The sequence below is a fragment of the Gasterosteus aculeatus genome, chromosome 16 (genome assembly GCF_964276395.1).
Source record: "Gasterosteus aculeatus chromosome 16, fGasAcu3.hap1.1, whole genome shotgun sequence".
Taxonomy (NCBI): Eukaryota; Metazoa; Chordata; class Actinopteri; order Perciformes; family Gasterosteidae; genus Gasterosteus; species Gasterosteus aculeatus.
The window spans coordinates 14,902,740-14,918,919 of NC_135704.1; the positions used below are offsets into that span (position 1 = coordinate 14,902,740).

Genomic DNA, 16,180 nt, shown 5'->3' on the forward strand with positions numbered 1-16,180 from the left:
CAGAGATAAGCACGTCCTTAAAATGACCATATGCAAAGGTAGCGATAGTGAGGACGTCCTGCGGATTATCGTGTGTGCATATCTTCTAATCAATCCGGGGTTCATGTGTAAAGACCGACATCACCTTTTTGAATCAGTCTTGAGTTTGTGTAAACTGTTTGTCCTAAACATACTTTTTACCCCCCCCCCGATATGCTGGACCATCGCAGGTTGCCAATGTTGTAAGTGTCAGTAAATGGAGGAGAAGCCGAGGGCATTCTTAGATTGTCTGGCCCTTCTTTGGCAGCTGGCGACCTTCCTGGTCTGTATGCTCCGTGGCTCTCTCCAGCCTCGTTTTTTCAGCTTGCAGACAGCCCGGCTCTCTTTATCACTCCCCAAGATCAGCAATTGCTCACCGACAGTCCCTCAGTAATGCATCCATGCTGGGTATCTCTCAGAGCATGCCTGTATGTGCTTTGCAAATGCAATGCACAAGGAGTGAATACAAGCGAGCAGACTGCAGGGCGGATTTGAGTATTTCAAGTACCATCCCGAAGAGTAATATTTCTAAACACTTTTTGGGGGAATGGCATTTCCCCTTCATTGTATAGCGAGGAAGGAACATGCAATGCACTACAAGAGAGCGTGTCTGAAATCAAGGACATCGGGGTCACGTGCCTTCTGGAAGGATGCTCCCCCCTGATATCTCTGTTTTTACATAGCGATGCACTCGTCGACCTAATTAATCTAATGCAATTAGAAACATGTCCTGGTATAAAACTAGAAACAAACTTTTTCGATTACTCCTGTTTTCCCAAATCCAACACTGGTTTAACAATTCCAGGAGCAAACCACAAAAAAAACAAAAAAAAAACTCGACGTAACCATGAGATCATAAACATTCACCATACATTGGAGGAATCAAAAGAGGTCTGCCAACAACGCAGAGTGAAATTGTGTCGCGCGTTCCTGCGGCACATTCAGCGAGTAACACTAAGCTTAATTGGCGGAGTTTGTCTCTCGGCAGACAGGGGAACCGTAACCCCCAGGCGTCGATAATCACACTTCTAAACTCGCTTTTGTGGAGCGGGTATAGATGAAAGGGAAGAGGAGACAGTGGCTCGTCAGGAAGGAAGCCGGTCCCAGCAGCCGGTTAGCGTGCAAGCGCACCAGACCGGAGAGAACGACAGGAGAGCGTCGGCTCCCTGCTCGAGCAACGAGAGACGACTCGTCGTCGAGTCCTAATGTTTTATTCCTCCCTCGGTTCTCGAACCCGACGCTCCTCGCTTCAGACTTGAGTGAAGGGTTAGTTGTTTACGGGTTGTCAGAGTCGACGTGCTCACTTTGCCACGGTTGCTGTGGATGCAAATATTTCACATCAACGTTGTGACCCTTTTCATATCCAGCTTTCCTTCCGAAAAAAAAAACACTGAAATGCTGAATCTAGTCGTTACATTCAACACATTTGTTAGGCAAATGACCCAAAGACAACAGTTTTTGCTTAAAGTACCAGGATACATGCAAAAAATTTAATGGAAATGTTTATTTAGAAATATGACACCAGGAGTGATTGTATTATGTTGCTGGAGCTACACTGACACACAAACAAGCATGCAACTGGTAACACACACAACATCATCTTGTCAAACCCACAAAGAATAATGGACAAATTGTCACGATCTATTTGCTCCATCTAATCAAGGGAAATATGCAAGAAAATGTGGTTGAAATGTGTTGATCGCAAAACTATTAAATACAACACAATTACTTCAAGGATGTCATAGTTAATTTGATAAACCCAAATAAATGTCTCATTTCCATTCAAGGCACTACTATCTCGGAGCCGCGTGCAATTTCTCTCACCGCTAAGTGGGAAATGAGCCATGAAGAATAGCAACAATTGATAATGGACATGGTGGCAACAGAGAATCCGCTTCATGCTACATAATCATCCCTGTCGAAATCTTGAAAAGGCTCACAGATTGTTGGGAAAGGAAAACAGAAACTGAAAAGACACATTTGATCTCATTACTCCTCCTGCACTATAACCACACAGTCTATTCTCGGTTTGAAAAACCGAGATATTTTTCAGAAACCTTGCAAGGTACGCATTGCCTCATCTATAAACAGGGTGTAGAATCACTCCGGTGGTGGAGTTGTTAATTGGGAACGCGTGCAGACGGCACCATCATGGATCAGTTTTACAGAAGAGATGCTCCTTCCACTTGTTTTATTTTACAGAGTAAAATATACCGTGCAGCATCACAGGAAATCACACTACCTGCATTAATGTTCACTTAGTCGCTCAGGTTGCAGAATCTAAACAATCCACCAAAGGGATGAAATAAAAAAAGAGCTCAGAAGCTTTTTTCAGGGGTTACGTTTTAGGAGTCTCGCTCCAGTGGCCGGACTCGATGGAGCTGCACATTTCAAATATGGGCACTGAGAGGTTTGTTTGGGATTCCAGTTTTTCACTGATAGAATAACAGTCAAACACAGATCTTTGTCGAGGACGCGCAACAAGAAAAAAATATTTTTTCTAATATTCAATGAATGAAAGTGACCTTCCGTCTGACTCGGTGATGTTACAGTCTTGTGACTAAAGGGCTGGATTATCAACCACACTGGTTGACGTCTGACTATTGTGTGGAATTTCACTGTATCAAGCTCATTATATTTGGGGATATTTACATGTGTGAAATGGACATCACTGCGAGGCATAGAAGTGCTGCTTGCCTTCTACTGTGCTGCATCAAAAAAGACCCCAATTTCATGACGATGATAGTAGAGACTGTGATTCCCTGAGGCATTATACAGAAGGAAAACTGAGAAATAATCGTCATTAAACAGCCGAGCAGTAGAAACAAACACAAAAACTGAAATTCACTGTCCATGAACCACACCTATAGTATTTAGCACTTAAAGAGCTAAAATCATGACACAACTGGTATCTCTCAAATTGCCCAAACCTCACTGCGAGGTCTACGCCCGTATCAAACCAAATGATCGAGCTGAAAATGTCACATATATTTCTGTGTCAATACAAAATGAAGACACACACTAAAACGTGATAAAGGACACACCGGGTGTCAGAGAAGGAGAAAGAAAGACTCATTTCCACTTTGCATGTTCTCCGTGAAATATCTCATACATTCTCGGTGTGATTAGTTTCGCAACGGGATTCAAGGTGATACAGTAGACATGTTAATGACAGCCTACACAACTATTGGGATCTGATGTTGTTAAGATCAGATATAAGAATATATTCAAATTATAAATCCACTGCTCCATGTCAACTGTACATGCTGTTGTTCTGGGTTTATTTTGTTGTGTGATTCGGTTAATTCTGGTTGTGCTTTGCGTAAACTGTTACATCGATTAATTTACAGACAGGTATCTCTTCAGCGGAGGCAGGGATGGGGTGGAGGTGGTGGAGGTGAGGGGGAAATCTTGGTTTGGAAGCACTGTAGATGCAGACAAGGCAAGTAACAATAAACAACAAAAACAGCCAACACTTCATTACAATACTCATACACTGCCTCAAAAAAAGATAGCATTTGTCATTTGTATGGGATTTTCCCTGGAAGCTAAAGTGAATAATAATAATAAGGTTATAACTAACTTTCTCCAGGACGTAAAAGCTATTTTTCACTTTCCGTCTTCTCAATATTTGGGTATTACCATAAATCTTATTGGTTAGATTTAATCAAATTAAATGACAGTGGATTATTTCGAGCTTTTCTACCATCTCCTTTGTTCCGTGCTACGACTTTATTTCCAGGGAGAGAAAAGCGTATAACTAACGTCAGACATAATTTTCCTCTCCACATCTGCTTTACCGTGTTCTGATAAGGTCACGGGGTCCCGCCTTGTCACCGCAGCCTTTTTCTTCCCCTGATGACTTCTGTCTGTACCTATCCTCATCATTGAATGCATTGAATGCTTGTCGGGAATAATATAGTATTTTGACAGTATTGTAGGTCGGCGGTAAGAGAATATCCCACTCATTGTTATTAGATAGATATTCATGCAGAGGGCTATGCTTGATTAACATATCAAATAGGACAAAGACACCGAACAGGCATTCAGCGCTATTCATTCTGAAGCCAAGCACGCCGCAAGAATACAATTGTGGCAATCAAACATATGAAGCTCAAAAAAAACAACATAGCAGCAAGGTGCTCAGGCTTTGAGCTTTTAAAACAGAAAAATACAGTTACATTATTATTCTGCAGTCTTCCCATTTGTGAATTGTTGGATTGTGTTGTCTGCAGACACATTCGCCAGACACATTCCTTGCCCTTAAATTAAACCGATTTAAATTCCCGATAAGCTTAGCTGTATCTCTTCAAATGTGATCATATCATCTATCCCTTTTACTTCAAGATGGGTCAGAGTGTCATCACCAGGATTTCAAAGATATTTGATGTGGGCTGCGGTATTAAAATGTGACATTTTGCTGCTGTGCTTACAGTATATTTTAGCAAACTGACTTACTGGGTGTTTTGGTGTTTGTCGTCGCTTAACAACGCACAAATTCACGGACTGTACTGTACTCGTACAACCATAATTGGTGCAGAGGACACGTTTATCGCTCATTCCGCAGAACGGTGGCTATCCATCTGAAAGGGAATTAGTTATCACAGGCCTACAGGGAGCCATTATAGACTATTGTTTCAGTGGCTAACCCCGTGCTGCTTTGTATATGCTCGATGAGAAACATGAGAAGCAGAAGAGACAGTGTGAAGGAAGGCTGAGAATGAGCAGCAGTTTCGGTTAATAAGAGATACATTATGAAAAAGTCTAATTTCTCTATCTTTTCCTGTGCCTATCATGTCGGGTCTTTCCATGTGATGACCCTCATCTAACACGTGAAAGTGTGTTTTAGAATGAGACTCAGACGCCATTTATTGCCATACATGTTACACATAGAGGAATAAGATCCATGGTGAGAGAAACCACTGTGCAAAATGTTTCCGGCATGGAGTATTGAGTCAATGGGGGACTCTGGCTTGGTTCTGTGGTGAGAGGTCTTGGTCCTGATGGACCGCAGCCTTCTGCCAGAAGGAAGGGCCTCAAAGGGAGTGTGTGTCCGGGGTCGGAGGGGTCGGCTACAATCTCCAACAAGCAACAACCAATACCAAAACCAATGAATACAACCAAAAGCAAACAACATTACCAAAATATCCCTAAAAAGCAACACCCAGTTCATTTAATATTCTCATTTATAGACTCAAAACTAAAATACTAATATTTTCATTCATTCACATAATAATTTGGATATATTTATATAAAGATTATGATATGAATGAAAATGTTTGTATATATGTACGTTGATGTTATATTATTAAAATAATTGTCGTTGATTTCATTGTCTGGATCAGGCATCCATGATAACATGAGATGAAGCAGGATGTTATCCAAATTCCGCGCATGCGCAACAAATATATTTCCTAGCCTCTTAAGCTACCAGGCAGCTAGACAGATGTAAGCTAGCACAGATATAAATTAGACAAAGAAACCTTGTGAAGAGACAGAGTGAAAAAGAGTTCAAAGTAACGGAGGGTGAAAGGAGCGACTGTGACACAAAGCTATATGCGTTATTCGATACATATGGAAGTATGAAATTGAAAGGTACGCCGTCACTATGTCTTTTTAAACTTTTTTTGGTGAGCAGTCAGTGCACAGATTAGCTTTGGCTAGCTGCTAGTTAGCCGCTGTTGTTTTCCCACCAGCAGATTGTACCAAAACGTGAGGGTCTGAGTTAGCTTTGTTAGTTAGCATCCTGTCACAGCGATCAGCGAAGGCCCTTTGTTTTACACCGGGTGATGCGATGTCTAAACAGCACATTACCCATTTAACTTCAGGCGTCCTCCGCTAGTTCGTGTTGCAATAATGAGTACGGTAGCTAATGTAAGTCATCTTGGCATCCTGTGGGCAGATTTAATGGTGGCATGTTTTGTGCTAAGATAGCTGATCGGTGCTAGCCGCGTTTGCAGTACAACGTTAAGGCTAAAGTTAACATTAATCTAGCTAGTGGGGACATTCACGTTAGCTTCGGTTAGCCAAATACGCATTGCACACACTGACAGATTCACATGATCTAATAGCTTTCCTTTTCAAATGAACTCCTCTATCCTGGGGTAACGCTAGCTAAACTAGCTAACACGGCAAAGAGCGGGTGAAAACGTGCCCTTAGAAGATAATAACGATTGTTTGTAAATGAGTGTTGACAATTTAGCTGATGTTACGCTAACGTTGAGCTGTTGCTCTCTTGCTGATAACGACGTGCATAGTCGCATCTGCTCGTATCCAGAATAGCTCGTAGGCTAAAGTAAGCTGCGACGTCAATTCAAACTAACATCATCACTTTACTTTGCACCAAGTTGACGCAAACGAGCTAAGATGCTTCTCCGGACAGCGGCGTGTCTGCGTACGTTAAAGGCGTTTATCTGTAAGCTAAACAAAGTTGCAGGTGATTCTCGAGTAGGTTAAATTTAACAGACAGGCCGACAATGATTTGGGTCCTGGTGCATTCAGTGAAGCATCACACATCCAGTTAACGTCCCTGAAGGTAGCACTGCTAATGTCGACTATCAACCGGCTGACTGTTGCCCTCGTTTTTAAAATAACGTGACATTGACTGTTTTGTTTTTCAAAGCCCCAATCCGAGAGGAAAGTCACCTTTTATTGTGTTTTAAAGAGGTCTAACGTGTGTTTTCTTTCCTCCTAGAGTGGAACGTGAAGATGGGGCCATGACGGATCCTGTGATAACTTAAGACAAACTGCATCTTTGTAGATTTCAACCATTCAAGAGGTGATTAGGAGCTTTTATTTCCTTGCTGAGGCGGTATGGTTTAGTCTTTAAGGTTGAGAATGTAGCCACAGGTGGTTCAGTTGCTGCGTTGTACTGCAGGACAAGTTGTTGAACCTGTCGTTGCAAGCAAATATCTGTTACTTGCTGCACTCATTAGCTTTGGTCTGTTCACTCATCTAATCGGTGACGCTTCCTTCCTGTGACTTACAAGCAAAGACACTAAATGTCCCTTCTTTTTATAGTTCCTGCTTACATGTTTATGATTGCACATTATGTCACGATTTAATTATTTAGAACCTCAAACATGATCTCACATAGATATCCAGAGGAACGAAAGGGACGTTGTGCGTAAACCAAGTTTGGTATTTCTAGGTTATTGTCTCTATCCTCATCTGAAAGATGTCCAAAGAATTCTCGAGTTTATAGCTTTTAAGGATAAATCGAACTACCCGACTCTTAGAGGGCTTGATCAGAGGGATGAAGGGTGAAATGAAATGTGCTCACAGAAGGGTGTGTGTCCCCTCAGTGTCGAGGGATGAGGGAACAATGTCATACTTGTAAATACAATTCTGCTAATAGAGCACTCATGTCTGAACGTGGCCGGTTTTGTGTTTGCTTAACGTGCTGCTGGCTTAAGAGTTTGGCTGCTTAAGTTAAACGAACTTTGCACGTTTGTGCATTAGCTGCCATGACTAAATATCCGCAGGCTGATTAGCCGTAGCCTAGCATGTGGCATCTATTCGTGATTATTCAGGGTTGTTGCTGGACATCATTGTCTATTAGCTGCCGAGCTCACTTCAACATGTCAAGCTGGTGACGTGACATGAGAAGTGGTTTTGCCATTGTTTGTTTCCAGTTTAGCTGCCGAGATCCACGTGTGTCCTCCTTCCTCTGCTCATTACCCAAAAGAAAATCCTGGCCAATGATCACACAAGTGGAAACCAGAGATGTAACATAATGTATCCTGATTTTTCATCGTAATAACTATATCTAACATTCTGTAAAGAGTTATTTGAAGTCTTGCTTTGTTGACATTGGCAACTCACAGCTGGTTCTCACGGATGATAACGTATCTGGAAGGAAAGTGCCCACCTTTGGGTGATTTTATAGGGCCTCACAGTGAAATGACAGAAGCCGTCTGGTTAGTCCTTCAAAGAAGGAATGCAATGTTTCCTCCAATTCCATGGCGTATGTAACATATTGTAAATGGGGAAGCTATTGTGTAAATTGCTGCTGCTTCTTTGTGCAGAATAAATGCAACCTTTTTTTTGTTTTCCCTGGATTCATTAGTGCTTAAAGGACGAGAGTGAGTGGTACTCCGAAGCCAGTGATGTCACGGGTTCCCACCCCTCCTCCTCCTGGGGAGATGTCGAGTGGACCTGTGGCAGAGAGCTGGTGTTACACACAGGTATGAGGACAGAACTAAACCCATCGAATTATGTTCAGTACACAAAGGGGATCGAGTCCATCATGCTTTACATGGCTTATTCAAAAGTTTCACGCTGCTGATATCTAATTCACAGCCTTTTCCCTCTTTATGTCCATAGGCTTATTTTAGCTGGCAATTTTACCGGTTTGACTTGACCAGGTGTTAATAATAACCTGTGGCTCAGTTCCACCAGGAACACTACTATGAGCCAAAAACAAAAGCAGCCAAATGGAACATCATTCATTTTATTATCTACATGTGTGAACTGACATCTCAAATGTCAAAAAAAGTCACCTTTTTTCTCATGTTCTGCATATTTTTTTCTTCCAAGGTCAAAGTTGTGAAGTTTTCATACATGTGGACCATAAACAACTTTAGTTTTTGCAGAGAAGAAATGGGTGAGGTGTTGAAGAGCTCAACCTTCTCCTCTGGCCCCAACGACAAGATGAAATGGTGAGTACATGCGTGCTTTTTGCACGTGTTAAAACAAATGATCTTCAGAAGTCTGTATGTTTTTTTTATTTTACCGTGAGAACTCTGCACACAAGAGATAATTGCGCTCTCAAAGCAAGAGAGAACCACCCGTAAGGCTCGTCATAGGGTTGTGTTTGCACTGAAGTGATAAGAGCCGTTGTGACGTCGTCGTTCCAGTTTCTTAATATAGTTTTCTTTCTTTCTTTTGCCAGGTGTCTGCGAGTCAATCCAAAGGGACTTGATGATGAAAGCAAAGATTATCTGTCATTATATTTACTTCTTGTTAGTTGTCCAAAAAGTGAAGTCAGAGCAAAGTTCAAGTTTTCTTTGTTGAACGCTAAAAGAGAAGAAACGAAAGCGATGGGTGAGTCCAAGCAACCAGACCGTACTGAATATGTGCTGTTCCTTTTTTTTATCCCTGCAGTTTAATTCATTTGTTTTAATCTTCAAGCTAAATAAAGCGTCGCCATGACGGCATTATTCCTTTTCTCTTGTCACAGAAAGCCAAAGAGCGTATAGATTTGTCCAAGGTAAAGACTGGGGCTTCAAAAAGTTCATTAGGAGAGATTTCCTCCTCGACGAAGCCAATGGACTCTTACCAGACGACAAGCTCACACTGTTCTGTGAGGTAATTCATCTTCTGCTTTCTAATTCTGCACTTAATAACAGGGTTGTGTTTATCGTTGTAGTAGTTTGACCCAAATGGCCAATTAGATCGCAGAGCCACACCGTCCCCATTCATACCTGTAGCGGCGGTGCGGTGCCAAAATACGCTTTTTGTTGATGGGAGAAGATTCTTTTTTGTGTGTGTGTCTTGGTGAATCCTTTTGACAGACTATTGATTTTGGGCGGGCACAGATTCCCCTCGTCGTCTGTCCTCGGAACACAGCGACCTCTCAATTCTTTATCAGCTTCACTTCAGCAGAGTACAAAACATTCCACATATGTGGTATAACACCTGATATTGTTGGCTGCACTGGAGATAATTTGGAGAAGGCTGCTAAATTATTAGAACACTAACTGTAGTTTGCTAGTAGGTGTGTGTAAACAAAAGTTTTGTGTATCAGTGCAATCAGGCCGCGTTCATGTGTTTCTATGCTCATTTTCCATCATTCGCACACCGTAACAACGCAACTGTTGTCTTTGATGTAGCACACAAATGGCTAAATAGCTGTATTGATTCTGCGATAAAGGCAACCAAATCCCCTCGCTGTTTGATTGAAACGTTCTACGCAACCTTATTTGAATCACGCCCGTGGTCGGATTAGTTCTTGTTCCTCGTCTTGTTCCTCAGCTCGTCTCTGGGTGTGAGCCGTCGTGCCATTTAACTACAAGCGTACCGTTGGCATTTGCTCCAAATGACATTAGGTTCTCGGGAAGTGAAACGCTTCCTCCACCTTGCTTGTTTTTCAAAATAATTGAATTCTGTTTGTCAAGAAGCATAAATGTCTCCTGAAATGCTCATAGGACAGACAAGTTAAATGACGTGTCAGTGGATTTTGATGAAAATGCATTTGGCCAAATTCTGCCAGGACCAGAGAGTGTGCCAGAAAGCACTTACAGAGATTCAACAATTCCAGGGAAATTGCCACTTTGGAAATTGCCACAACAAATTGCTTCCAAATTAAAGACAAAATGCCGTTCCTCAGCAATTAGATGTTTCAGCAAAGATAATTCATTTTAGTTTCCAGTCTTCAGAGTCCATCTAGAAAAATGTACTCGAGAAAGAGCCAATTAAAAACAAAAGTATGCTGCTCCCCAATTCACTCGAACCTCTTTTGTTCTGTCGAAAAGCGCTTCAACCCGCTTTCCTCTCAGTGATGTTTTTCTCTCACGTGCAGGTAAGCGTCGTCCAGGACTCGGTGAACATTTCGGGCCAGTCCAACATGAACATGCTGAAGGTGCCGGAGTGTCAGCTCTCCGACGACCTGGGGAACCTGTGGGAGTGCTCACGCTTCACCGACTGCAGCCTCTATGTGGGCGGGCAGGAGTTCAAAGCCCACAAATCCATCCTCGCAGGTAAGCCCGCCTCCCGCCACCCAACACCTGAGCGAGTAGCCGCCGTGCCCGTGCCCCTTCCAAATCCCCCCCCCGCCCCGCCCCCCCGTGGAGAGCTTGAAGTGCCTGAAAATGCTACGGTGGGCTGTACTCACTTGATTTAGAGCGGCGTAGTTCTGCAGTGGGGTCTAATCCTCCACCTGCCTCCGCTTGGCCCTTTGACCGCACGGCGACTTTGGAGCGCCGGAGACGGAGACGGTGGCTCTCCTCTCCAGCTTGCCTCCATTAGACGCGGTGGAATCTGCACTGGTCAGCGGAGAAATGCTGACCAAGTGGAGCTACTGGGATTTAGCGAGATTTTAAAACTGTCATAGTTCAATGCTGATGTTTTTGGTGCTCTAACATGCTTTAAAATTATACGTGTTCTATTTTTATTTGTTTTGACAGCGAGGTCGCCCGTCTTTAATGCCATGTTTGAACATGAAATGGAGGAGAGTAAAAAGGTAAGCAGAAGTAGTTGTTGTGTGCTGTTGGTCTTTGCTCGATGTAGATCTGGAATTATTGTTATTATGAATGTTTTCAGTTGCCAAGTTCAAATAATCAAAATTTCTTTTTTTTTTCCCGCAGAACCGCGTCGACATCAGTGACGTAGACCCTGATGTCTTTAAGGAAATGATGGGCTTCATTTATACAGGAAAAGCCCCGAACCTGGAGAAGATGGCAGACAATTTGCTGGCAGCTGCAGATAAAGTATGTAGGAACTGAAACGTTAGTAATAATAGTTGTTTCACAAATCGTGTTGCAGTGACAGATTTTCGTAGGTGCAGGAGAAGATCCGCTTCCTTACTCGCTTTCACTGGGATTCCAGGTCTTTTATCTCTAGTTAATTTCTTTTAACTTTAATACACGACTTTATGTAACTTTGCTTCGTGGTCTTCCTCTGTCTTAGCGAGCAGTAAAAACTGTGCGATCTTGCCAATGAGTTTCTTCCCTTTGAACACGGTGTCAGGTAAATGGGCTGCAAACAATGGTTCAGCCGAACCGCCACACCCTGAAGTCACCTTTGCACTCGACTTATTTGAACAAACAGCTCGTTGTTTCACGCATTGACCGAATATGCATTTTCATTGCTTTTTTTTTTTTGTTGCAGTTTAGTTTTAACATTAGGGATTATGTTAAACTAGTAATCACATCAGGTAACTAAAACACAAGGTGATTCTGAAAATCCGCTGGCGTGGGGTCATGTAGCTCTGCAGCCGCCAACGAGGTGAGAGGGCAGCTTTGTAAGTCAATGAGGGCTTAAAGGCTAATGTGTCCTGTTGTGTAATTACTCCGCTGTTAGGCTGCATCTTATCCGACATCATTTCAGTATTGATAACCTATAAAAAATATTGTCTGCTTCAGACCCCCCCCCCCCCCCCCCTCCATCTTCTAGCATTAGAGCTGCTTGTACAGAGTGTGAAAAATCTCGAATCCTATACAGCACGGCCGCTCCTCAACACGCTCCGCCGTCTGTCTGTGAAGCTTGTAACTCAACATCCGCAAGGAGCTCAGAGTGCTGACTCGGGTTAACAGAAATGGGTGACGTGGTTTCTATTCAGCGTGCGTCGATAATGGCAGTTTGTTGTCCGTTGGCAACAAGCGGCGTGTTACTAAAGTAGGAGGACATTCTCGGACGCGAGGAAACGCACTAAACGACTAGAGAGAGAGCGAGAGAGAGAGAGAGATGCTCCCTAACTTCCCTCTCCTTAATCATCTCACTCTTTGCTTAAGGGATCCCGCACATAGACCATATGGGGATATTGGGCACTTTCTGTTTAAGATTGCAGCACATATTAAAGGGAAACCGCTAGTTGGACATTTTGGGACCTGGTAATTCATTTTTTCCCTTCTCTCTTTCCAGCAGAGTCGTAAAAATATCACATATTTTGAGAACAGCTGAGACAGAACCTCGAACCAGCATCCAGCGTGTAACCACAGCTTTTTTTGTGTCTGTCTCCCCCCCCCCACCGCAGTACGCTCTGGAGCGTTTAAAGGTCATGTGTGAAGAGGCCTTGTGCAACGGCCTTTCAGTGGAGAATGTGGCCGACACCCTCATCCTAGCAGACTTGCACAGTGCCGAGCAGCTCAAAGCACAAGCCATAGATTTTATCAACAGGCAAGTATCGCAAGAAAAAAAAAAAAAAAAAGAGAAAACCTGGAGTGATAAATTCCTGCTGCCATTTCTGTTTACCAGCCCTGCATGCTTACCTTTTTATCTCCCTTGCCATAGGTGCAGTGTCCTGAGACAGCTGGGCTGTAAAGATGGAAAGAACTGGAATAGCAAGTATGTAATTAGCTGATATATGTGACACAAGATTAATAACACCCTCTTATCTTTTCCCCCAACCAGATGCATTAGAATTCATTGTTTTAGCCGTGGCAGACAGAGTGCTATTTGCCTTCTCAGTTTGAAGCGCCGTATCTTTGTGTTCAAGTTATTAATAGACTCGTACCTGGATAAACCTCGGAAATGGAATATTTGCAGAATTTCTTTTATTTATTTATTTTGGTAAGAAGGGAAGTGGCCGCTCTGGGATTGATACAGTATGGTGTCAGAGGACACCTTGAACCGTCGGAACTTATTTCCCTGCTTGTCGTGTTCAACTTGTGAAGACATTCCCACTCCACATTAATTTCCACCTTTGCTCATGCACAGACGGCACTAATGGCCCTTTTCAAAGTTTTACCGCGCAACTCCGAAAATCAAATGCCCCCTTATTTGCTTTGTCGTTATGATCTCATTTGTGCTTATTGATTTTTAATGTGCACATCTCGGTGTCTTAGTGTTAACTTCCCTTTTTTGCCTTTTTTGCTTACAGTCATGCTACAGATATAATGGAGACTGCGGGCTGGAAGTCAATGATCCAATCCCATCCTCACTTGGTAGCCGAGGCCTTTCGCGCCCTGGCTTCAGCACAGTGCCCACAGTTTGGTCTTCCCAGGAAGCGCCTAAAACAGTCCTGACTGCCCCGACTGTGCCCCGGGACTTTACTGGAGGTGTGAAGCGCGGGTTCGCAAGGAGGACGGACTTGTGAGGACGCCACTCGTTTCTTTCCACCAAAACTGAACACACTTGAATAATTGAAAGAGTGGAGCTTTCTGGCCGGGGGACTGTGGGGAAAGGCTGGCACGCCGACATCAGTGGATTAGGAAAGAGAAAAAGAATCGGTCAAATTGGTGTCGCTTTGCTTGCTTTGCTGCCCCAGCTGGATTCTGTTCAGCCCGGGTAGCAAGTCAAGCTGTCTGCTACTGTTTTTTTTTTTTTTTTTTTTGTTTTTGTTTCTTTCCTGTAATTTTAAAAATGGCCTTAATATATCTGCCATTGCTCTGGAGCTGCTCCGGAGTACTCTGTCTATTTTACTCTGTGCCTGCCTTGTCACAAAGACCAGGCCACCTCCAGGTTGCACTAGTTCCCATGAATAGTCATTTTGATATGGAGTTCTATAGGAACGTAACAAAGGTTTAATTAAATGGGAAATATTATATATTTGTAATGTTTAGCCCGTTTTGTGACTAGACATTAAAAAGCATGAACACTTTCAGTGCAAGGTCAGTTCTTTACACTTTTTAAAATATGTGTATGCCCCATATTGATGGCACCATTTCTATGTAAATGACAGTTGAACCATCTTCAGAAGACCAGTGTACAAGAAAGTCCGTTCTATTCCATATTTGAGGGGGAAATTGTAACCTGCCATTATGAAGACCCAGTGTCAATCCCTGTAATACACGCGAGACGGGAAAGTGTCCACTTTGGCCCTACTGTATTAAAACATTGGAAGTATTTACTCGGTCTCCCATTTGGATGACATATTCCAGATCATACGTCTGTGAACTGTTCTAGATTAAATTTTGAGAATTTCTGTCTAGTATCGCCAACTTGCAAATATCATATATTCTCACTATATTGTGGTAACTAAAAGTGGAGAGACTAATGCATGGTCATGTTATTGTCAAAGAAAGTGTCCAAGTACCAATTTTGTTTTTCTAACAATTTATTTTCTGCAATTATCTGACACGTTTGTGCAGAATGAAATGAATTGAGTGTGCAAAAAAAAAAAAAAAAAATCCTCTTAACATGCTTGGACATTTGTAGGATGCTGAGCATCACTTCTACTGGCAATGTTATTCTGTGTTTGAATGGAGGGGAGGGGGGGGGGTGTCATGTTTATTCAGTCCGTCTTGTACGTAGTGTGGTGTGACCGACACTTCAGAGGATTTTTGTAAATTAAAAGAGTAGCATCGTTTTGCACGACGTTACTCATCATTCAGTCATGTTGAGAACTTTTTGGGGGGGAGGAAGAAAAGAGGAAGTTGTGGTCTGCAAGGATGCCTGCATTAACCCATTAAACCATTTTCCAGCAGTCTGAAGGAGCCCAGGTTTTATTTTTTATTTTTTTTGTTAGTTTAATTCAAAGTGACGGGTGATTATAATCCACACTGTTTCATTCAAATGCTTCTTTCTCCCGTGTCAGGGTTGAGGTGAATAGTTTTTTTTCTCTCTGTCTCCACAGGTTTTCTTTTAATTATAAGATTAGAAAAAAAACAACTCTGTGATAATCAAAAGAAAATGTTCCTAAACCGGAGAACAGCAACGTGTTTTAACGTCGAACCTCTTACGCCACATGAAAGCCCCTTTTCTCTCTCCTCTTGTTTTACGTGTGAATGCTCAGCACAAGGCCTAATTAAAGCCAGCGCGAGGCAGCTCCCCTTCTTCATCTTCATCAGCAGCAGCTCGCCGACTCCTCGTCCGCCCCTCTCAGCACACATCCGAGGAAAAGACCTGATACCATCGTGGCTTCAGGACGCCTCTCCAACCTTTTTATCTCCCTCTTTCTCTCCCCCCCCCCCTCCGTTCCCCCCACACTCGCTGTTACACTTGAAAGACGAGCTGCCCGCAGTGGCATCGTCGCATTTCAAAAATGTGTTCATTTGCGTCGTAGGAAATGAGATGTGTTTAAATAAATAAATAAATAAGGCGGCAGACAATGAAACTGGGCCAGGCTTTAGGCGGATTAATAGAAGTACGGGCTTGATCAAACTGCTTAACTTGTATGTGTCATATGATCGCCTGTAACGACGGGACGCTGCTTTAATGGACCCGACACGTTGATATCAGAGAAACGCTGCTGCTAATCTACTCAGTGCATCGCACAAGGTTTCGTGCTGTACTCTTGAGATTCTCCAAACTAATGTTTTGGGTTTTTGTTTTTTTTACTCCCCCCCCCCCCCCCCCCCCCCCCAGACTCATCCTCATAAATTTGAAATTTCCCAGAATATATTCCCAATTCACCAGGAAAGGAGCCAGGAATTAGCCCGTTCCTCTGGGCGGTGGATGTGCAGCTGGAGAAAGTTTATTTACACGTCTCGTTTCCGTGTTCCAGTCTTTAGGAAGGGGAAGTAATCCTTTAGGCCTTTAGGCCTTTTCCCAGAGTCACAGC

General features: G+C 43.0%; 1 protein-coding gene across 1 annotated transcript; it reads left to right on the forward strand.

Moving 5' to 3' along the window:
• Window positions 1–5,370: 5,370 nt before the first annotated feature.
• On the forward strand, window positions 5,371–15,110 carry spopla (speckle type BTB/POZ protein like a). The gene is made up of 12 exons (XM_040201944.2): window positions 5,371–5,613; window positions 6,713–6,796; window positions 8,087–8,204; window positions 8,557–8,678; window positions 8,912–9,063; window positions 9,200–9,327; window positions 10,541–10,718; window positions 11,145–11,200; window positions 11,325–11,447; window positions 12,713–12,855; window positions 12,970–13,023; window positions 13,559–15,110. Exons 3-12 carry the CDS (start codon window positions 8,127–8,129, stop codon window positions 13,701–13,703), a joined length of 1,179 nt encoding a protein of 392 aa, XP_040057878.1. The 5' UTR covers window positions 5,371–5,613; window positions 6,713–6,796; window positions 8,087–8,126; the 3' UTR covers window positions 13,704–15,110.
• Window positions 15,111–16,180: the final 1,070 nt, after the last annotated feature.

Bases quoted from the DNA above. Each gene is read 5' to 3' on its own strand.
- spopla (XM_040201944.2), top strand. From the start codon at position 8,127: ATGTCACGGGTTCCCACCCCTCCTCCTCCTGGGGAGATGTCGAGTGGA. The intron at 12,856-12,969 runs GCAAGTATCGCA...CCCTTGCCATAG, and splicing joins GCCATAGATTTTATCAACAG to GTGCAGTGTCCTGAGACAGC. The intron at 13,024-13,558 runs GTATGTAATTAG...TTTTGCTTACAG, and splicing joins GGAAAGAACTGGAATAGCAA to TCATGCTACAGATATAATGG.